This window comes from Crotalus tigris, unplaced genomic scaffold (genome assembly GCF_016545835.1).
Source record: "Crotalus tigris isolate CLP2741 ecotype Arizona unplaced genomic scaffold, ASM1654583v1 scf7180000023625.2024221, whole genome shotgun sequence".
Lineage (NCBI taxonomy): Eukaryota > Metazoa > Chordata > Lepidosauria > Squamata > Viperidae > Crotalus > Crotalus tigris.
Genome location: NW_024100087.1, coordinates 1,538,975 through 1,563,246, shown reverse-complemented (window position 1 = coordinate 1,563,246; position 24,272 = coordinate 1,538,975). Strand labels below are relative to the sequence as shown.

The 24,272-nt window shown below is 37.0% G+C and overlaps 1 protein-coding gene and 1 long non-coding RNA gene across 4 annotated transcripts in view; one reads left to right on the top strand and one right to left on the bottom strand.

Moving 5' to 3' along the window:
* The window catches only part of SPATA5 (spermatogenesis associated 5), a 152,957-nt gene that overhangs the window by 25,495 nt on the left and 103,190 nt on the right, over nt 1-24,272 (bottom strand). For 2 of the 3 annotated variants that reach the window (XM_039320179.1, XM_039320180.1), the window contains exon 15: nt 6,018-6,182. In XM_039320179.1, the coding sequence (XP_039176113.1) occupies nt 6,018-6,182 (165 nt within the window). Of the gene's footprint in view, nt 1-6,017; nt 6,183-14,231; nt 14,379-24,272 lie in introns of those variants that run through there. The other variant, XM_039320181.1, reaches the window with a different exon arrangement.
* LOC120297495 lies at nt 10,992-23,409 on the top strand. Its single transcript, XR_005553810.1, has 3 exons — nt 10,992-11,116; nt 11,793-11,862; nt 22,821-23,409. It is a non-coding gene; the product is annotated as an uncharacterized LOC120297495 (long non-coding RNA).

Here is a 24,272-nt window from a genome sequence, read left to right as displayed (position 1 = left end):
TCTAGATGTCCTCTAGATGTGTGTGTGTGTGTGTGTGTGTGTGTGTGTGTATCCTTTATGGCATTAAAAACATGAATTCCGGGTATACACATAATGTGAAATAAAATAAGGTGATCACCAGGATAAAATCATAAACACAAATGATTTTATATATATATATATATATATATATATATGTATGTATGTATGTATGTATGTATGTATGTATGTATGTATGTATGTATGTATGTATTTTTGTCCATTATAACCCCCCCCCAAACACATCTTAGATCTGACCAACCACTGCCTATCCAACACATACTTCATCTATAATGGACCAAAATACAAACAAACAGAAGGAGCACCCATGGGATCACCCCTCTCACCTGTCATTGCCAACCTCTACATGGAACACTTTGAAACCCAAGCTCTAGAAAAATCGGATCACAAACCCAAACTCTGGCTCAGATATGTAGACGACACCTTCATAATCTGGCCACATGGGAAAGAAAAAATGGACAACTTCCTCACACACCTCAACAGCCTACACCCCAAAATACAGTTCACCATGGAAACAGAAGCTAATAACCAACTTCCCTTCCTGGATGTCTTAGTCTACAAGAAATCCAATGGCTCCCGAGGACACACCATCTACCAGAAGAAAACACACACAAACCGCTATCTGCACGCTCTCTCACACCACCACCCAGCACAGATCAACTCTGTAGCCAAGACACTCATCTCCAGAACAAAACGCTTAGCTGACGAACAACACCTAAAACCCGAACTACACACTCTCACAAATGTACTAACATCCAATGGATTCCATAGAAATAAGATTACAAACCTAATCCAAAAAGAAACCCCCACTAAAATCCAAGACAAAGAACAAGAAAACGGCAAAGCCCTCCTCCCATACATAAAAGGCACCACAGACAGAATCAGTAAAATCCTCCATAAACACCACATCAAAACAGCATTCTGCACAAACAGAAAAATATCCACCATCCTTAGAAACCCCAAAGATAAAATTGAATTAGAAAATCAAGGAGTATACGAAATCCCATGCACAACTTGTCCCACCATATACATCGGACAAACCAACAGAAGAATAAGTGCACGCATTGAAGAACATAAGAACTCAGTCAAAAAAGAGGAACCAACATCTTCCCTGGTCCAACACCTAAAGCCACAGGACATGAAATTGACTTTAAAAATACCAGAACCATTGCCAAAAGTGAACATTTTAATAACAGAATAATCAGAGAAGCCATCGAGATAGAAAAACGCCAACACAGCATGAACAAGTGAGATGATACCTCCTGCCTACCAGCCATTTGGAAACCCGCCCTTATTGACAAACGACTCCCTAACACAAAAAATGATACCAGACCCACACTCACAAAAACCACACAGGAGGGCACCACCACACATCCACGCAAAAAACAAACCCAAAGCCACACCGATGACGAGGCACGACCACAAACCAGAAGCCAGACCACAGCTGCATCATTAGCCACTTTAAACCCCTCCAATCCATACATGAAGCAAACTGACACCCCCCATGAAGAGGAGGCACGACCACGAACGCGAAGCCAAAAAATAGCAAGGCAGCCCAAAATCTTAAACCCCTCTGCAACTCAGACTAACCTGAGCACAACCAAACAGAACACAGCATGAACAAGCGAGATGATACCTCCCGCCTACCAGCCATTTGGAAACCCGCCCTCATTGACAAACGACTCCCTAACACAAAAAATGATACCAGACCCACACTCACAAAAACCACACAGGAGGTCACCACCAAACATCCACGCAAAAAAACAAACCCAAAGCCACACTGACTATGAGGCACGACCACAAACCAGAAGCCAGACCACAGCTGCATCATTAGCCACTTTAAACCCCCCAATCCATACATGAAGCAAACTGACACCCTCCATGAAGAGGAAGCACGACCACGAACGCGAAGCCAAGGAATTGCAGGGCAGCCCAAAATCTTGAATCCCTCTGCAACTCAGACTAACCTGAGCACAACCAAACAGAACACTCCCCCAGCCAATCAGAGCACAGCCAACCCCCCAGCCAATCAGAGCACAGCCAACCCCCAGCCAATCAGAGCACAGCCAAGCCCCTAACCAATCAGAACACACCTCCACCCAATCAGAACACAGCCAAGCTCCCACCCAATCAGTTCATACCTCCACTGGCAGTTAAAAGGAAGAAACAGCCAAGACCACACACTGCTGCTCGAGGCACGAAGATGAAAGCACCAGCCTGAAGATGACGAATGGGACTTCGTCGAAACGTCGCCAAGACACTTCCAATTTTACGTGGGAGAAAACCCGAACAACCAAAGACCTACATATATATATATATATATATAATGATAAATATGATAAATTTGATAAATTTATGGGCTTTTCTCACATTTAAGGGTTTTGGAGGAAGAGAAATGGGAGGGTAAGCTGACTATATGATATATCATTTAACACAATTGTTTAACACATGATACATTATTTAACACAAAGCTGGGAGCCTTTTCAGAATGCTTTTAATATTAATTTCTTGAATACAAATATTGTAATTAATCCCAAGATTACAAAGAATAGTTGCTAAGAAGATTTTTTTCTATTCCTGAAAAATAAACAATACATTTATTTTATAAATCAGATCTAAGACAAAGTTGAGAGCCAGTTTGGTGTAATGGTTAAAGCACTGAGCTAGTGACTTTTAGTCTTGCCTTAGACACAAAGCCAGCCAGCTGACCTTGAGCCGATAGTCCAGTGGTTCTCAACCTGTGGGTCGGGACCCCATTTGGGGTCGAACGACCATTTCACGGGGGTCGCCAAACAATGCAGTCCACCATTTTTTCCCCCTTTTCCTTAGCTATGCTACTCCCTTTTATTCTATTGGCTTTTGAAAGCCAATAGAATAGACTCTCTTGAATAGAGTCTAATTCTATTGGCTTTCAAAAGCCAATAGGAATTTTCCAGGCTGTCTCTGCCCTGCTGAACCCGCCAAAAGTCCCATTCTGCAAACGGTGCTGCAGGTTGTCTGCAGCGAAGGCGAGATGTCTGGAAGTTTCCACCCCTCCCTGCTGAGCAACTACTAAAAATGTAAGTAAAAGAGGGCCAGGGGTGGGAGGTGGGAGGCCGGCGGGCGCAGGGAGAGTTGGTGCCGCACGTGGGGCCCGGCGGGTGTCTTACCTCCCTTGGGCTGGGCCAGCTGGTGGCCCAGCCGGTGGTCACCCTGCGCCATCGCTGTCCCTTGCCAGCTACGCCTCGGCCGGTGCAGGGGGCAGCACCACGCATGCGCGGTGCTCCCGGGCAGGGAAAGTCCTCAACTTACAACTGGTTGGGTAGTCCTTGACTTACAACTGGTTGGGTAGTCCTCGACTTACAACCGGTTGAGTAGTCCTCAACTTATGACCAGTTGGGGTCACGCCATTAAAAAGGTTGAGAACCACTGCAATAGTCAATCTTTCTCAGCCCTAGGAAGGGGGCAATTCTGAAATATTGCCAAAGAAACTGCAGTGATATCTCCAGGCAGCTGACCGTCAACATTGATTTGAAGGCACACAAAAATAGTTTAATCTACTGTATGTTCCTATCTTTTAAAAAGACACAAGATTTGATTAGGCCAAGAAATATTTCATCCATGTTCACTCTTTTATTGCTGCAGTTATTATTGCTGTTGTTGCTATATTATTCTTTCTGGATAAGACAATTTCCAACAACAACATTAGCAATACAGCATCTATCAGGATTCATATAATTTTATTTTCTACTTATACAAGAGAGATGAATTTGTTATGAATATAGAGAAAAGCAGGAGCAGCAGCAAGGGAAAAAAAACCCCATTCCATATTCTATGGGTAAATTTGAGATAGCATTTTTATTTATTTATTATTCATTCATTCATCAAATTTTTATAGCCACCTATCTCACAAATGTGACACGTGATTTAAAGCCAGAACTGAAAAACATTTCTTTCCAGCATTCTATTGTATTGGAAAGAATTAAAAAAGGATATGGCACATCAGCTACTGAATACAAATCTATAAATCAGTTTGACTTTAAAGCATTTTAAATTAAGGGAAACATTAGAAATCACAGCTAGAGTGTAAAATTTAAAATAGAAATAACTACAAAAGCTTCTAAAATACTTCTAAAAGACCTTTTTACCTGACATCTGGAGACCTTATAATGCAAGTTGCATTTAAAAAAAGAAAATCAAATATTGGAAACCTGAAAATATTCAATTATTCAAATATTCCAAATATTTGTTAATTAAATCAGAAGGCTCTGGTTTTAAGCGCATATTCATTGATATAAAAATAAACACTGATAGTACTTTTTTGTATGTGAAATGTTTAAACAAGGGTAAAAATTGTACACTTGCAAAATGCCAACATTTAAAAATGTTTTAAGTCTTTTCTTTAGCCCATTATTTTTATTTAGATTTTCCTTTGAAAAGAGATTACGCTTCTGTTATAGGACTGCAACAGTCTAAAAACAAATGTCACATTTGGATGTTTGAAAAGTGATTAAAGTTATGCATTGTCCACTGAAGAATTTATGCAAAAACAGTTCATACGCACTGAACTCACAGAACAAAGCACTGCATGCATGCACCATTTTCATATTATGTTTCTATTAACTGCTATATGGAAATCCTGTTGACGCAAATGGCAGTTCCTTGAAGAGTAGGAGGAGCTGAGGTTAGGCTGATCAAGATATAGTAGATTTTACAACAATTTGTGAATGCACAAATATTCATTTAATTCACTGTATTACAAGGAAGAATTTTCGAAGAGGCAGAGGAACTAGAGATAAATTGCCAACATATGCTGGATCATGGAGAAAGCTAGGGAGTTCCAGAAAAACATCTACTTCTGCTTCATTGACTATGCTAAAGTCTTTGATTGTGTGAATCACAACAAATTGTGGCAAGTTCTTAAAGAGATGGGAGTACCAGACTATCTTATTTGTCTCTTGAGAAACTATATGCGGGTCAAGAAACAACTGTGAGAACTGGACACGGAACCACTGATTGGTTCAAAATTGGGAAAGGAGTCCGGCAAGGCTGTATTCTGTCACCATGCCTATTTAACTTATATACAGAGCACATCATGAGAAAGGCAGGGCTAGATGAATCAAAAGCTGGAATTAAGATTGCCAGGAGAAATATCAACAACCTAAGATATGCAGATGATTACACTCTAATGGCAGAAAGTGAAGAGGAACTAAAGAGCCTCTTCATGTGGGTGAAGAAGGAGAGTGCAAAAGTTAGCTTGAAACTCAACATTAAGAAAACCAAGATCATGGCATCCGGTACTCTCACTTCCTGGAAAATAGATGGGGAAGAAATGGAGGTAGTGACAGATTTTATCTTCCTGGGCTCCAAGATCAACCCAGATGGAGACTGCAGCCAAGAAATTAAAAGACGCTTGCTTCTGGGGAGGAAAGCTATGGCAAATCTAGACAGCATACTAAAAAGCAGAGACATTACCCTGCCAACAATATGTATAGTCCAGACCATGGTTTTCCCAGTTGCAATGTATGGCTGTGAAAGTTGGACCATAAGAAAGGCTGAGCAACAAAGAATTGAGGCCTTTGAACTATGGTGCTGGAGAAGACTCCTGCGAGTCCCCTGGACTGCAAAGCGTTCAAACCGGTCAGTCTTAGAAGAGATCAACCCCGACTGCTCTTTAGAAGGCCAGATCCTGAAGTTGAAATTCAAGTACTTTGGCCATCTAATGAGAAGGAAGGACTCACTGGAGAAGAGCCTAATGCTGGGAAAGATTGAGGGCAATAGAAGAAGGGGACGACAGAGAATGAGGTGGCTGGATGGAGTCACTGAAGCAGTAGGCATGAGCTTAAATGGGCTCCAGAAGAGGAAAGCCTGGAGGAACGTTATCCATGGGGTCGCGACAGGTCAGACATGACTTCGCAACTAACAGCAACAACACAAGGACGAACACAATAAAGTACAAAGCATAACAGTTTCAAGTTTTCATTTAGGAAAAATATTACCTCTGCTCCTGAATACTTTTCTGTTTGTATGACAAGCTCATCCAGATTGACCTCAGAAGATACTGGCATATTACAAAACTGAATTTTGAAGATTTCTCTGCGAGTGGCTTCATCAGGCAAAGGAACATATATAATTCTGTCAAATCGACCAGGCCGTATCAATGCCTATAGTAACAAAGTCATAAAGAAGACTTATTAATATATCAGGAAAGGTTAATAAATAAAATGAATACTTATATACTACTTATAAAAGTAGTATACTTCTCTAATACAATGCAGCTTAAACCCCAAATGATACAAAATAAAATATGCAAGGGCTGTTATGTGGCAGGTGCTTGTCTGTTTGAATATTATAATAAAGCCCTAGAGCTCTATAGCTTCTTTATTTTTATCACAATTTTGTGGTCCCACCAGTTTTTATTTGCCAGAAAATGGTATATTTAGCAGATATTCCAATGCACCATCATTGCTTCTTTGTCATACTATTGGTATGGTATTAGTCTGCGCCAAGGAGTATAAATCCTTCCATTCTTCCACCATCCAGTCAGAACTAAAGAAGCTTCTTGGATGAGAAGTGAAACATCTTCAAAGGAAAAAAAAAAGAACAATTGCCTCGTGAAAAAGTATCTTTGGGATAATTATGACCTGGATGACTGGATGATTGAGAATCTCCATAGACTATTAAGTAGTCATTCTGTAAGCATTTAGAAAAGCAAACTAGCAATGGTTTATCAATATGTGCTAAATCATGTCAAACCAAGATATTTTTGATATATTGACTGGTTTCATTGAACACAGAAAAGTAATGGACATTGTGTACTTAGAGCTCAGCAAAATATTTGACAAGATGTCCAATGAGATTTGACTAGAGAAGATTAAAAATGTTGGCTTATAGGAAAAGAACCAGTTGAAATGTAGTATTAAAATATAGATCAATGATTCTGCAGCAACCTAGACAAAAGTTTCTACTGTTATATTACAGGATTCAACATAGTTAGGCTAAGTGTTAGCAAATATAATTATAAATTTTGCAAATGATACAAAAATAAGGGAATTCATTCTAGAGAAGAAAGGTTACACTTCCCTATTCAGAAGGCTTTTGAAGCCACTATTTATTGGACAGATCACAGAACGTTAGTTAAATTTTGAGTTCCACATATTCAATTACATACTATATTCCTAACAGAAACTGTTATTTAATCCTTAGAATAATACAAAAATATGATTATATTATTGGCTAACAAAGACCCCTTTTTAATCATTAACATTTATATAACAAAAATATTTTATTATACATTACACTAACATTTCTTTAAAAAAATAGCTTGCCTGCAGATTTAAAATTTCTACATATATTTTCAGCTGGATGCATTTAAGCCACAGTATGTATCCCAAATTGTTTTTTATGTTCTACTTTTCCCTTAGGCAGGATAGTTTGAGTTCCAGTTGACTAGAGATATTGCATGGTTGTCCTGGGCTCTCAGCCAATAAGACTTTTCCCAGCCTGATCATGTCAGTGAAAGTCATGCTGAAAAATAGTAGGAAGATACCTTCCTTCCTGCACAGCATTGATCAAGTTAACACCCTTCCTTGAGTTTCTTTAAAAAGGCCATTGTGAGTACTTTCAGGTGGAAAAAGAAATCTATGTGGCATGCTAAGAGATGTCCTATTATTTTTAAAACAAAAGCACATATATTTTCAATAAAGAAACTAAACAAGAACAGTGTAGACACCCATCAGAATTTTTCCTTAAAGTCTCAACAAGCTGGAAGATATACAGTGGGGCAAAAAAGTATTTAATCAGCCACCAATTGTGCAAGTTCTCCTACTTAAAAAGATGAGAGAAGCCTGTAATTGTCATCATAGGTAGACCTCAACTATGAGAGACAAAATGAGAAAACAAATCCAGACAATCACATTGTCTGATCTGGCAAGAATTTATTTGCAAATTATGGTGGAAAATAAGTATGTGGTCACCTACAAACAAGCAAGATTTCTGGCTCTCACAGATCTGTAACTTCTTCTTTAAGAGGCTCCTCTGTCCTCCACTCATTACCTGTATTAATGGCACCTGTTTGAACTTGTTATCAGTAAACAAAGTCACCTGTCCACAACCTCAAACAGTCACACTCCAAACTCCACTATGGTGAAGACCAAAGAGCTGTCGGACACCAGAAACAAAATTGTAAACCTGCACTAGGCTGGGAAGACTGAATCTGCAATAGGCAAGCAGCTTGGTGTGAAGAAATCAACTGTGGGAGCAATATTTAGAAAATGGAAGACATACAAGACCACTGATAATCTCCCTTGATTTGGGGCTCCACGCAAGATCTCATCCCGTGGGATCAACGTGATCACAAGAACGGTGAGCAAAAATCCCAGAACCACACGGGGGGACCTAGTGAATGACCTGCAGAGCGCTGGGACCAACGTAACAAAGGCAACAATCAGTAACACACTACGCCGCTAGGGACTCAGATCCTGCAGTGCCAGACGTGTCCCCTTGCTTAAGCCAGTGCATGTCCGGGCCTGTCTGAAGTTTGCTAGAGAGCATTTGGATGATCGAGGATTGGGAGAATGTCATATGGTCAGATGAAACCAAAGTAGAACTGTTTGGTAGAAACACAACTCGTCGTGTTTGGAGGAGAAAGAATGCTGAGTTGCATCCAAAGAACACCATATCTACTGTGAAGCATGGGGGTGGCAACATCATGCTTTGGGGCTGTTTCTCTGCAAAGGGACCAGAACGATTGATCCGTGTACAGGAAAGAATGAATGGGGCCATGTATCGTGAGATTTTGAGTGCAAACCTCCTTCCATCAGCAAGGGCATTGAAGATGAAACGTGGCTGGGTCTTTCAGCATGACAATGATCCCAAACACACCGCAACGGGGTGTGGCTTCGTAAGAAGCATTTCAAGGTCCTGGAGTGGCCTAGCCAGTCTCCAGATCTCAACCCCATAGAAAACCTTTGGAGGGAGTTGAAAGTCCATGTTGCCCAGCGACTGCCCCAAAACATCACTGCTCTAGAGGAGATCTGCATGGAGGAATGGGCCAACAGTGTGTGCCAACCTTGTGAAGACTTACAGAAAACGTTTGACCTCTGTCATTGCCAACAAAGGATATATAACAAAGTATTGAGATGAACTTTTGATATTGACCACATACTTATTTTCCACCAAAATTTGCAAATAAATTCTTTCCAAATCAGACAATGTGATTGTCTGGATTTGTTTTCTCATTTTGTCTCTTATAGTTGAGGTCTACCTATGATGACAATTACAGGCCTCTCTCATCTTTTTAAGTGGGAGAACTTGCACAATTGGTGGCTGACTAAATACTTTTTTGCCCCACTGTAACTGCCAGTTTATTGTTCAATCAGATCACAGTTATATCAAGATGCTGCTTGGAATTCTTGAGCACCTTGGATATTACCCAGCATTCTCTCCAGAAGTATGTTGTGTGCTTGGATTTATTCCCTCCAGCGGCAGCAATAACATCTTTAAAAATATATGAGAAAACCTGCAATTCAGTAGCAGAGCATAAATGCTGGTCTGGTATGGTTGGGAAACAAGCGTTTACCTATAATACTGGATAGTGAAATATGTGCAAGCAAACAACCAAGCTCAGAGTACCAAGGACTCCAGAATTCAACAATGAGTTACATGTATTGTCTTCTATTGGGATACACTGATATTAACCCTTTAAGGGGGAAACAGGTAAACAACAGACATTGTGGGGATTCCAGGAATGCTGTATTACTGTTGTTGATTTAATAATAGAACATTGAAAACCTGTCAAGTTCCTTTCTCCAGCTTATACTAATCAAAGTCAAGGTTGGGGTTATTTTGAGTTTCTTTTTTATTATTCCTTGGATTGTGTAATCTCTTGCCTAAGTCCCTTCTTAACAGTAATTTCCTACCTTAAGGTCAGCCAAAAATTCATTTATATCTGTTCACTTAAATTTCAATGGAATCTTATTGAGAAGAATCCCAGTATCACAGTTGCCTAAGAACTCATCAACCTTCTGCATAGATCTGTTTAATCTAGAGCCAGAAATATATATTTTATTCCTCTCAGTAATGTCCCTGCTGACAATTGAGACCCATCCAAAAACTATATGCCATGAAATTCCATGACAAAGCTGGAAATGTTATTTCGTTTGTCAAAACTCAATTATCAAAATGTGCCAGTTATATTAGCACCAGAGGAAAAAAATTCAGAGATACATGTATTTTTAGTAACTAATTGCACTGGTGATGTTTGTGCAAAATAGTGCTTAGCATCATGAATGGAGTAGAATAGTCTGAATCTAAATTGCTCTGAGAGCACTAAATTACAGCAAATCTGATCTTACAGATAAGACAGAATATTAGGCATATTGACCAATAGGTAATGTTAAGAAATAAATATTTTAAATAGCAATAGATATAAATTCTGTTTTTAAGAATCAGGCTGCACAACATTTCTATCATATCAAGACCTTGCTCAAGACCTAAAATGTTGTGCAAGCTGACAAGAAAAGACATGATGAATTTGACAGCAGGTGTTCAGGAAGAATCTGCAATATCAAATGGCAGTACTTTGTAAGGCATAGACAAGGCATAAACATTTATATGGATATTACCCAGATTAATAAAGCAGAAAAGAAACAGATGGGATGCAGTTCCAACAAGATTTGACAATTCAGGAGGATAGGATATTTCTTTGAAGAGAATCCAAAAAGGTCAACTTATATGAGATGAATATGAATATCTAACATATAAATTAAATATAGTTTTCTTCTGTAATGCGTAAAATCTAACATTGGAAGGACAAACATCTAAAAAGTATGTATTTGGCTTGCCTCAATGTAACATAAAAATGATTTCTGTATCTGCATTCAACCTGGTGCTCTTTAGACTTTAATTCACATAACTCTATGTAAACACAACCTTTGACCAGTTTGCAGGAAGCATGAAATCAGAGGATGTCAATTTGATGAACACTATCAAAATTCTCTCTCTCTCTCTCTCTTCTGTTATATTTAAGGCAGTAAACAAAAACTCTTCCTTAAAGTTTCCTTTCAACAATAATACAGTCAAGCATTTTGGGCTAAAGGTAAGTAACTAGCCAAAGTTACCCAATCCACAGTTAAATGGGAACCTCACCCCCCCCCAGTTCAAATCTAATATATTAATCATTATACCACATTTGTGCTCAAATGCTATAACCAACTGCTTTTCTCCTTGGCTCCAACTATGAAGTTATAATTTCACAGAATTGAAATTTCTTACTGTTTCAGATTCTGAATTTAAAAGATGTTCAAAAGTTACTAATGCACTGTTTTTTAAATCTTCAGGACATTTTACTTCAAGTTTGAAAACATCCTTTTTCAAATTACATGTAATAATTTTGAATTGTTTTGATTTTAAATATATTTAAGAAACCACAGAGTTTCATTTAAAAAACAGATACATATGCAATTTAATCTGTTGCTGTTCCTTCACTTCTGTAATTTTTTTTCAAAAAGAAGCATAGCAATACATGATTTAAATCTGAAATGTCCTATTAATGTGTCCCTCTTGAATAAAATAGGCAAATCAATCCTAACTGATTTCCCTATGCAATTTACCTACCCTTGCTGCTAATTTGCTGATGGACTGATCTAGAGGCAGGTACACCTTATCTAAACAACATTTCCCTTGCATTTTGTCACAAGAACAAGCACTGTACAAATGGGTTTTGTTTGTGAGATCTTGCCCCACTGATCTCGCGTGATCTTGCATTATTTTAGGCCTCTATTCTCTAGAACGCACTGAAGGCTTGGAGCAGCCAAGAAAGCAAAGGATCTCAATCTTCGCAGGGTGAGTATTGAAGGCCTGGCACCTAGGGAGACCCAGGTGGGGGTGGGGAGAGAGGGAATAACCAGGGTGAGTGTTGCAGAGCCATTGCAGTCGCTTGTAAGGGCAAATGACTGCCGTGGTGCGACAGCATTCGTAATTTCGGGACTTGCTCATAAGCAGTTAGGGCGCTCATCACATAACTTTGAATGAGCATTAAGTGAACACTCGTAACTCGGGGATTACCTGTACCTTGGGAAGTTTAAAAACATTTTTATTCTAGTTGATCAAATAAAATAATATACTTCATTATAAATTATACCAGTTAAATTCTCTTAGCAGCTATAGTAAAAGATCAGTATTTCAGTTCTAAATCTATATAGTAACTGTGTCATTAGAACACCGATATTACCCTTAATGAACCCATGAAGCATAAACATGCATATGACTTTAAATGTAAAATACAGCTAGAAACTATTATTTGTAAGACTACAGTTACCAATCTGAGTGGATTTCAAAAGCACAGTTCTTCTCTTTTTTATTTTTTAAAAATCTTCAATGTTTACCTAGAAACCTCAGTTCCTGTCTCTAAGCATTCCATATTGGAATTAGATTTCATTGTCTCTCACCATACGGTTTGTTTCATTTTTTATATCATACAATAACTCTGATACTCTTCCATCAGATATACTACAAATTGACTTATTGAACTCTTATCATATTCATTTTCATCTTTGTCAATTCCTTCCCAAGAATAAAATAAAGAATGTGAGAAATCAGTGATCTAGCTATTTTCTTGCAGGACACTTCAAAACAGATTTACCATCCTTTCACTTTCTTGATTAATTTTGTAAGCTAAAGAATCTAAGAGACAACTTTATTTCCCATGATATATATTCTCCAGGGTAGGCAGACAGCTGTCTGACTATTACAACATATACATATGCAGGGTCCTTCCTAAAGTGGGTTCATTTAAGAATAAATTTAAGCAGAAGTGAGACAATTTCAGTCATATATGTGTATAGTATAAAACAGTACACATTTATAATTTAAAAATCCAGCCAATTAAGGGAGGGCTGGTTATCTGGTAAATGTATATGAAGTTAAACTGCCAAATAATTTATTTGTTTGCTTGTTTATTTTAAGAAAAACTTCTGCTACCTGTTACGAATAGGACATTATTTCATTTTCTGGCCTAATAATGTTGAAAAACTTAGAAAACAAAGAAAAATGCTAGTTTAATTAAGTTATTTTACAGTTTAGATGATACACTTTTAAAATGGGAATGCTGTGAATTTTCCTGTACTATATATAGTTCCAGGAACGGTGGCTAAATATAGTGGGTCTTTAGTTATGTCTGATTGTGTCATAACAAAAATAACATGTTTTACTAGTCACTTTAATTTGGACCAGCAATGCAAATATATTTTTCTAAAGTTCTCTACAACTGGAAGGATTTTTGAATGTTGTTTTGTATTAAAGGAAAACAAAGGCACTCAAAGCATCACAAGAACATTTGCAGAAACAAGCATGCTGTTGACTACCACCTGAAATTACAATTTCTTTTCATCTTCACTTCTCCTACCCTATAAGTCTGAAGAAACTTGTATAAGTCCTTAGGTTCAAAAATGCAGGTGCCAATTGTAAATGTACAGATCCATAAAAAAACCATAGGAATGTAAGTGGTCAGTGTATAAGGAAACACATTTCCAGAGACTTCGAATTCAGCTTCTTTTAGAGCAACATGCCTTCTCAGTTAATTATCTTAAGCTGCTTCAGCAATTAACAGAGGAAAGAAATCCCAGCTTGGAGTTCTTGACACAAATCCATTCCTGACTTCTCAAAAATGATTTTTAAGTATTTCAAATGAACTCAGTCGGGTGGAGTGAATCTATTAACAGCTAAATAACAAACTGTAAAAAAAACCAACCTTCATTTACATAACAGACTGAATCATCTACAGTAGTTTCCTTGCAAAGAAGTACTAAACCCAGGAATTTGTTTTTTACACTTTTCAGATGGGGGGGTTTAAAGAACCCCTCTGAGAGAAAACAACAATTATATGTAATGAAACCTGGAACCAGACTTTGCTGGTAATTAATCACTCAGGAGCCGTTGCAATCCTGCAGGCAGTTTCTGACAGATTCTGAGTGCTTTATAGGAATCACCAAGGCTAAGATGTGTCTGGGCTGGCTTTTGACAGGGACTGCTTGTATATAAAGTGCAGAAATTTTTAGTAAAATGAAAAAGGTAAATGGATTCACAATGTGCAAGTACACAGATACATATACAATCACATATTAGGACTATCATCCAATATCCTTAATTATGGAATACACACTTTTTGTTAAATGTTCTTTTATTTCTAGTAGCAAAACACCATCATTTAACAAAGATACTTCCTGTTTTCAAGCAGTTGAGAAGGTATGACTTCCAACCCAAATACTTGGCTTGGCAAGCTCTTGCTGTGTTGATAGATGCTTTTATAACCACTTCATTCCACCTGAAGTTTCAGTATAAAAGCATAGTCTTTGCCTTGTCTATACCTCGAGGGAGGGGAAAAAAAGAAGGAAAAGGAAGAAATACATCAACCACAGCATGATAGTAAAGATTATCTTAGCTCCAGCAATATGTGAAATTATAGCTACAGAAATGAAATATTTTGAATGAGAAAAATTATATCATTTATATGGAAAGAGCAAACAATATATTGTATCATCTATATACTATCAAAACTCCTTTGTCTGTTTAATATTTTGTAGCCTTTGATCATAGGGCAAAACTTTGTTAACAAAGGAACCTCAAATGGGCTGACTTACAGAATGCTGGGATCCTTTGCTCTCAAGGGAATGTAATTTGGGAAATACTTTGCCACTGCAGGGCTGCTGCTGTCCAATGCCACCATCATGCCATTACGCTCAGATGTGGTCATGTGATCTCTATTTTCAATGTTCCTGGGCAGCTTCTTACAAGTCAATGGGAAACCTGGAAAAAGTAGCATGATGCTCCTTGCCACCTTCTCTCTCTTTCTTCCCCCCTGATTTAAGGTGTAAAGTAATTACAAACTCCTTTGATAGAAAGTCTGTAGAATAGGAATTTTTAAGTTTTCAAATAGACCTTTAAAATAATGTTATTAAAGGACATGTACGTGTATGCACATTCACCAATACAGGTTAGCCCCTATGGTGGGTGGGAGGGAGAGAGGGAGGGAGGAAGGAAGGAAGGAAGGAAGGAAGGAAGGAAGGAAGGAAGGAAGGAAGGAAGGAAGGAAGGAAGGAAGGAAGGAAGGAAATTTAAAATGGAACTATCAGAAAACTTTTCTCATTTCTACTGTTTCCTTTGCTTATGCTAAACAATAATATGGTTTAATTTGGTCTGCTTTAGCAATACAAGCAATATACATGCATATAATAATTGTAAATCATCATTTCCTAAATTGGATATGCACGTCTGAATGGTATTGATAAACTAGAGTGCATAATTTGCCTATATTAGTAGGTGCTGGGAGACATGACTTACAACTACTTATCTTTCTTCTCTGGATATTCTGCAAATGTAAAGATTTTCTTCAAAATATATAATTTATAAAAAAAGTGACCAAATTAAATAGTTTGCATATATTAATGACACAGAATAACTTCTACAATTTTTTTAAACAACTGCAAATATAACGAACAACTTAGGCTATTAAAAGCTGCTAGTAACAAAAAGGGAGATCAGGGTGGGAATCACTAATTACCATGCAAGCAACTGCTATTCAGTAGTTTGCAAAACTGAAACCTTCTATGATCCTTGTATATGTGCTCTGACCAGCTGTATGCAAACTTGCTTGACAGCACAAGATTTCTTGGGTCAGAAGGTTGAATAATTTTCAAAAGCTGTAATAACTTCTCCATTTCTGTGAGCAAAATAAGTCCCAAGATAAAAACAAAAAGGGGGTGAGGAGGAGGGAACAAATGCTCACAGTAGTTACTATAACCTTATGGTTCTCATAAAACTGCACCATCTCCCTATGCACAATATATGACTGTCACCTGTTGTGCAAAATATTTTATTTCCTAGATGGAACTCTGCTGATCTATTTAATCACATGCTGGAGGCAAAAGGAGCTGCTAAAACAGCAGCTGTGTATAATAATGGAGTTTTGAAATAAATTTGAACTTTGCATGTTAGACTTTACATCTAATCAACCAAGAGAAATAAATGGGATTTAAACATTCATGGCATATCCATACCTTTAGGATTCACATATTTTCAAAATTACTTATACTGCTTTGAAGATGATACTAAATTTTGTCCTGTTAGGTGTACTTCCTTTACATAGTAGCATATGGTAAGTAACTACTGACAGTCTTCTTCTTGAACACACTCATTTACCAATACGGCAAGCTGGTTTCATCTGCAGCTGTGGAATTCAATTATTTTGTTTTTGTCTAGAGCTCTTCCATCCATTTTATAAGCCATAAATCTGTTGAAACACACTACGTGTGAACAATATCCATTCCAGACCAATAGCAGTATGTTTGAAAAGGAAGGGAATGGTTAACATATTCCTTATGATTACTTACCAAAATTTTAATAAGCATTATAAAACATTTTATAAAACAAAAATAACATCACTATTTCACTAGTTTTATTATGTATCTGAGACCTGAGATAACAGCCTACATAGCAACAAATTATAAAAGTCTCAGCTGAAAATCAATCCACAAATATTAAAGGTGAGCCAAAGCAGGGTAGATTCCCATTTTAATAAAATCATTGTGATAATAGGCAATTTCTAACTTACATCCAAAAATAAAACAACACTTCAAAATTATTGTTTAACAGCAGTTCAAATTAAGATAAGATAACCTTTATTGTCATTTTTATACTGTGGGCACAAAGGCACACATCAAAAATGAAATTTAGTTGCCCACTCTCAAAGTGAAACACATACATGACACACACATAAACATACTATGAACAACATATGTATAGACCCACATTCCTACATATACGTAGCAAATAAATATTAAATATTGTCCACCTTGAATATATAATGGAAGGAGGAAGCTTGAGAGTTCACAAGGTTAATGCTGTATGGAATGAAACTCTGGCTGAATCTGGATGTTCTGCTTCGGATACCATGAAGCCTCCTCCCAGAAGATAACAAGGAAAACAGGTCGTGAAGAGGATGTGTAGTATCCCAGATAATCTTACAGACCCTGCTCAAGCAGCGCTTTTGTGCTATGTCCTGGATGGGAGGGAGGGAACTGCCAATGATCTTTTTGGCCATTCTCACCACTTTCTGCACCACCTTCCTGTCTGAAGTAGTGATGCCTCCAAACCAGACTGTGATGCTGTATGACAGGATGCTCTCGATTGTCCCCCTGTAGAAAGTGGTCAGGACAGGGGAAGGAAAATGTGCTTTTCTCATGCGGCGCAAAAAATGCAGCCACTGCTGTGCCCGCTTCACCAGTTTCTCACTGCTGAGCGACCAAGTCAGCCTACTTGTTAACTGCACACCCAGGAATTTGATTCTGGTAACCATCTCCACAGGTGAATCATTTATGCACAGAGAAGTGTGGCTGTGCCTGCCTTTTCTGAAATCAACAATGATCTCTTTGGTTTTTCCAGTATTTAAAACTAGGCTGTTTTCCTTACACCAGTTCACTAACCCTTCAACCTCCTTGCGGTAAGCTTCCACCTTGTCATTCTGAATAAGGCCCACTACTGTTGTGTCATCTGAAAACTTCACAATATGGTTGGTGGCAAACCTAGCACAACAGTCATGGGTCAACAGGGTGAACAGCAGCGGACTTAAGACACAGCCCTGAGGAGAACCTGTGCTCAAGAAAATGGTATTAGAGGTATTTGTTCCAACTCGCACATATTGGGGCCTGTTGGTAAGAAAATCAAGAATCCAGTTGCACAAAGGAGTGTTTAAGCCTAAAAGGCCCAGTTTGTCTACTAGATGCTGGGGAATGATTGTGTTAAACGCCGAACTGAAGTCAACAAACAGCAAACACACATGAGTATTTCTTTCCTCTAAGTGCTTCAGGCTCAGGTGGAGAACAGAAGAGATATTTATTCCTCTATTACAAGATAGAGGAAAGACAGATCAAGGATGATGATCGGACTCGCGGTATGACTGTATTATTTTATTGTTTTATGATTGTTTTAATCTCTGTATGCTGCCCTGAGTCCTTTGGGATTGGGCGGCATATAAATAAAATTAAATACAAAAAATACAAATACAAAAGGATACAATCATGATATAAAACTCATATTGCAGTAAGCTAGCTGTACAATAACTAGAAATCTCCATAGTTGGGCTCTTGTTTGATAAAGGGATGTAGATGAATATGTGCTTTTTTATCTCACAGGTAATATATTTATAAACAGGACAGTATAATTTATCCAAATGTTTATGCTGTGTAACCATTGGACATATATTTTCAACTTTTTTAGGATATAATAAAGGTGTAAAAAATATGCCCTACAAAGAGACACTGAAGCAAGTACTGTATTTATATTAAGTCTTTAAAAAGACAGCTTGCTGGTTATTTGTTTATGCTTTTATCTCATACCATACTTCCCCCCCCCCTTTTTTTTTCCTGTTAAGGACTTGAAACTGTAAAAAACTGGAAGGAGTTACATAAAACAGAAATGTTAAAAACAAATTTAATTGCATATAAAAATTAATGAAAAATCTTAAGTTTAGAGAAAAAGATTTTCCAAACACCAAGAGAATGGGTTCAAATGCAACACCAGCAAGGTCTATGGAGATTCTCAATCAGCTACGTCATGGTTATCCCTAAGGTGCTTTTCAAAACGCAACTGGATTTTTTTAAGTTTTTTTTCCTTGACAATGTTTCGCTTCTCATCCAAGAAGAGTCAGAATTGAAGAAACTTCTTGGATAAGAAATGAGACCTTTTCAAGGAAAAAAAACTAAGAAAGTCCAGTTGCCTTTTGAAAAACACCAGCAATTCTGGAGAATGCCTGCATGCCAGAAAGATGGGCATCTCCTGCAGATTTTAATAGTCAGAACGGATAATAAGAGGAAAGATGGTATATTCTTAAAATAAGAATTCAAAGATTTCATCTAATTTGTTTTACTTATTATTATTGCATAAGTACATCTCTATAGTTTTTTGGGCAATAATATAGATTATTTTTCTATTAGCTTCTCAATTGTTTTCCACTCTAGTCTACAGTACTGATATTTCCTGGTTGTCTTTTCCCAGATACTAATAGAATGCACTCTGTTTAGGGTTTTGTTTTTTTTAAGAGCAGCCAGGGTCACCTGGATTCTCATAACAGCTGGCATAATTATTTGTATCAGCCTTAAATTCTTCTTGGTAAACAACTGGTACATCTTAGCCTCTATATTTTATATCACCAGTAATTTCTGGATATTTTCCAAGAGCACTAATCAAAATAGGATGTAACCTATTTTGCCAAGAGATGTGGTGATTTATTTTGGAAAAAGATCTTTACGCAATGAAATTATACAAGCATTTTACAATAAGAGATTCCAGATTGCTGCTCAGGATGTTATAATTTTAAAGGAGATTCCATCTAAAATTTTAAGAAGAAAGGATTTTGCTTTTTTATCAGATGAACTTAAAAAGCGACAGATGCCAGTCAGATGGGATATTCCAATTGGAATTGTGGTGAGTCACGCGGGGACACGTTATAGACTTAATACTGTCTCTAAGGCAAGAGAGTTTTCTATTTCGGTCCTGGGAGCGCGCTCATCACCATCTATAATGTTTAAAGCTTTGGAAGTGAAGGAGGGAGAGCAGTTGGTTGAAGATGCTGTATCAATGAAAGTTGGAAAATTACAGGCTGAGTTGTTACAGCAGTCTGAGATGAAAGAACAGAGAATGACCCGAGCAGCGCATAGACGAAAAGAAAAGGAGCAACATAAGAAGGAAATTAAAGAAGTTACACAAGAATTTGCTTCTGAGCCTGTGGGAGGAGCAAGACCTAAGAGATCTTCGTTGGTTCAATCTTCGATGGTAGATCTTCAAGCAGTCTTCTCTAGGCTAATAGATGGAGGAGATGGCAAAGCTGCTGACCTGGAATGTTAATGACCTTAATTCTCCATAGAAAAGGAAGAAAATATTTCATTATTTGAAGCAATATAATAACGACATTGTTTGTTTGCAGGAAACCCATATTATTTCAAAGGATCAAAAATATTTGATTAATGCTCGATTGGGTTCTCATTTTGTATCTTCTGCTTCTGGGAAAAAAGGGGGTGTTGTTATTTATGTTAAGAAAAATTTATCAGCTGTATTAATAGATTCTGATCCTCAAGGGAGATATGTTATGATTGAAGTGGGAATGTATGGTAAGAAATTGCTTATAGTGGGTTTGTATGCTCCTAATCAACAACAAGAACAGTTCTATAGGTTTTTATACCAAAAATTGATTTCATTGGATTATAGATCTGTTATTCTGATGGGGGATTGGAATGGAGTTTTGGATACAAATAGAGATAAGAATTACTTTCTACTTCTTTTAAGCAAGCCAAACTACCTAAGGCTTTTTTTGACTTGAAAGAGGATTTGGAATTGAGAGATTTCTGGCGGGAACGTAATACGGAAGAGAGAGACTTCACTTTTTTTTCTGACAGACATCAATCGTTTTCAAGAATTGACTTTTTTCTGATTACAACGGATTTATATTTTAGGGTAAAAAATGTAAAGATTTTTCCAAGGACATTGACAGATCATAGTCCTGTATGGATGGAATTGGTTGCTGAGAAAGAGGAGAGAAGATCTTGGAGGTTGAATGAAAATTTATTTAGACCAGTGGTTCTCAACCTTTCTAATGCCGCGACCCAATAATACAGTTCCCCATGTTGTGGTGACCCCCAACCACTTATACAACACCTGGTGCCAGGGGCGTGGCCAAAGAAAAAAAGGAAAAAATGGCGGACAGCCTTGTTTGGCGACCCCCGTGAAATGGTTGTTCGACCCCAAATGGGGTCCCGACCACAGGTTGAGAACCACTGATTTAGACAAGAGGCGAATGTTCAGAAACTTAAAGAGTATTTAAAGGAATATTTTACTTTAAATATGTATAAGGGAACCTCAATAGCAATGGTTTGGGATGCTAGTAAGGCTTATATGCGTGGGGTTCTGATTCAAATGAACAAGGCTTATAGGCAAAAACAGATGCAAAGCGTAAGGAATTGGAAGATGAGTTTAAATAAAAGAAAAAGCATTAATTTTGAATCCTTTGGATAAGAATGTAAAAGCTTCTATAAATTTGCTTAAAACACAGTTTAATATGTTAATGGCTGATTAGGCTGCAACTAATTTACTTTATATGAAAAATTATACAAGATGTTCGAGAGAGAGGTGGACTCAAGGTGCCGAATCTGAAATTGTATTATGATGTGGTGGTTTTAACATTGATTAGTGACTGGATTAATTTAACAAATTTAAATATACTTTTTTGGGAGGGATGAGATTTATTATATGGATGGCATGCGTATTTAATTTATAATAAAAAGGTGGATAGGGTTTTTAAGTCCTATATCTTAAGAATTTCTTTATTGCGTGTTTGGAAGAAATATTATAGATCAGATTCTAGAATACCGTTGTGGGGAATTCCAGGGCACGCAATAGAAGGGATAAGGAAAGGAGTGAAAATGGATAGTATTTCTTATAAACAATTGCTTAATTGGAATGGGAATAATTGGCAATAAAAATCTATGGACGAATTAGCGCAAGAAAATATTAATTATTCTTGGTTCCAGTATAGGCAATTATTAGAAAGGTGGAGAATAGATCAAAAAGCGGGTTTTATTAGGGAGGATGTGAATTTGATGAAACAAATTAAAGATCAAAGTCGAACTCATATAAAAAGAGTTTATAGTGTTTTAGTGGAACTGGATTCAGAAACAGAATTAGTTAAAGATTGTATGGTTAAATGGGCTCAAAATTTTGATGAGCCGATTTTATTAGATACATGGGAGATAATCTGGGTGAGGAATGTCAAATTTACTCAAGCTCAAAATCTACGAGAAAATTTTTATAAAATGTTTTATAGGTGGCAATTTGATCCACAAAAGATGTCTCGTATGTATCCAAATGTGCAGCCTAAATGTTGGAGATGTGGTTGTTTGGATGCAACGTACTATCATATTTGGTGATCATGTAGAAATATAAAGGCTTTTTGGATTAAGATTTGGTGGAACATTCAGAAGATTTTTAATAGAAGGATAAAATTTACACCACAATTGTTTTTGTTAGGTATTATTGTTGATTGGGATGATAAAGAAATTATTCTAATGTTGAATTTAATTACAGCGGCAAGGTTGCTGATTGGGCAATATTGGAAGAAGGACTCTTTGCCTACTTTAGAAGAATGGTTTCTTTATGTTTCTTATTTATCTGAAATGGCAAAAATTTCGGCTTATCTGAAAGATCAATCGCAAGAGAAATATATTTTGGTGTGGAAAAGATGGGTGAATTTTATACAGAATAAATATGAGATTAGAAAGTATTACTTAGCTTTTGAATAATCTATGTTTAAGGGTAATGGTTAGAATCTCTGCTTTTATGTACTGGAGTTAAAGTATTTAAAATTTTGTTTTTTGGATGTATGTATAATTGCTTGATGTTCATTTAAGTTGTATGTTTTTTGTTGTTTTTAACCCTGTATTCAGTTCTGGGAAGGAGGGGGGAGGGTGATGGGGGGGTGGGAGGGGGGAGTATTTTATTGTAAAACTTTAAAAATTCTCAATAAAAAAAAAATAGGATGTAACCAAGCTATATGCATAACCATCATCAAATCAATCTGTCTCAGAAATTCATGGTTGCAAACAAGGTGTAATTATGTAAAAGTATTTCTCATCAGTTACCACCTATAAATTCAGTGACAGGTGAAAATCAAGTACTGCAAATCTGTTCTTTCAATTGGGAGCAAATCCAGTTCCAATTTCAATCTGTTTCATTAAAAGCATTTCCATCTTTTCTAGATTTTGATGGCAACCTGTACCAACATTCTGGATTAGATGTTGAGCAGCTTCTGAGCAAAATGGAACCTTGTAGGACACCTGAGGTTGATGGCCTAGATGTCATACACTTTCCTTTGATGCATGTATTCAAACAGATTCTAGACAGGAAAGTTAATCTGGAACCAGGATTTGTATTCAATCGCCTAAATGGTTCTTTCCAACTTTGGGATGTCTTATTGGGTATTGATTCTAACTGATTTCTCATTAAAGACAACATTTGCACATATAATGTATAGCTATTTTTAGAAAAAGTATAATTAAAAATTTCTCTGAGTGGAATGCCCACACTTGATTTAAGCATTTTCTTCCCCAACATTTAGTGAGCATTTACTTAATTATGAAAAATATGAGCAATGCACTTCTTGTGAATAAAGCCAAGTATTATTAATAAATGTCTATAACAGCCAGAAAGTTAGAGCTTGCTCTAAACAAACAATTGAGAAGATCATCTGAAAGGTGAATTGACAGAACAATGCATATTCTCTCGATTTCTTTTATAAACACCTTGTTTAATCCTTTAAGGCAAGATGCCCAGTCTCACTGTCTGAACACGTTACTCTAGATACTTAAATGTCTTCCACAAATAAGAGCACTATTTTGGCTACTTGAATATAGGTTTAGGAGCAAGAACTGGGATGCTAGCCAAATACTTTAAAGGTTGAGTCCTGAACACATTAAAACATTTCCCATTGCTTATAAATAGCATTTGTATGTATAAAACACTTTTGAAATGTTCACATTGATTTAATTATTGCATTTTTTAAAATAGCATTTTTTTCAGATCCAGTGAACCAGAACAATTTCCTAAATTGTAAATGTCATGGAATATAGGCTATGCTACTGAAATATATGTGGCACTTAGCCAGTAAGAATATAGGAATTTTTCTCTTAATTCAAAGGGGCTGGAGCAAACTGAAAAAATCCAGTGCTCCAGCATAAAGTTTTATGAATTCTTGGTTCAGAATACATGTTAGTAAGGGAAATGCTTAGGAGAGAAATAACAGCAAATAATATGAACTTTTTTTAAAAGGAAAAAAAGGTTGAATTTCTCTTGTCCTTCCAAAAGGGTTTAAATTCCCCCTGCCTCCAAAATACAGATAGTCCTCAACTTATTATCACAACTGAGGGGAAGGGAGGGAGGGAGGAAAGAAGGAAGGAAGGAAGGAAGGAAGGAAGGAAGGAAGGAAGGAAGGAAGGAAGGAAGGAAGGAAGGAAGGAAGGAAGGAAGGAAGGAAGGAAGGAAAAAGACAAATGGATTTAAAACTATTGGCTAGATAATATTGGCCAGCCAGAAAAAAAAATGCTCTCAATAGTAACTTTTATCATGTTCATTTCATTACACACCAGGAAATGTTGTACTCAAAAGTAATGAAAATGGAACATATGCCGAAGTTTGACAAGAAAAGAGTAAAT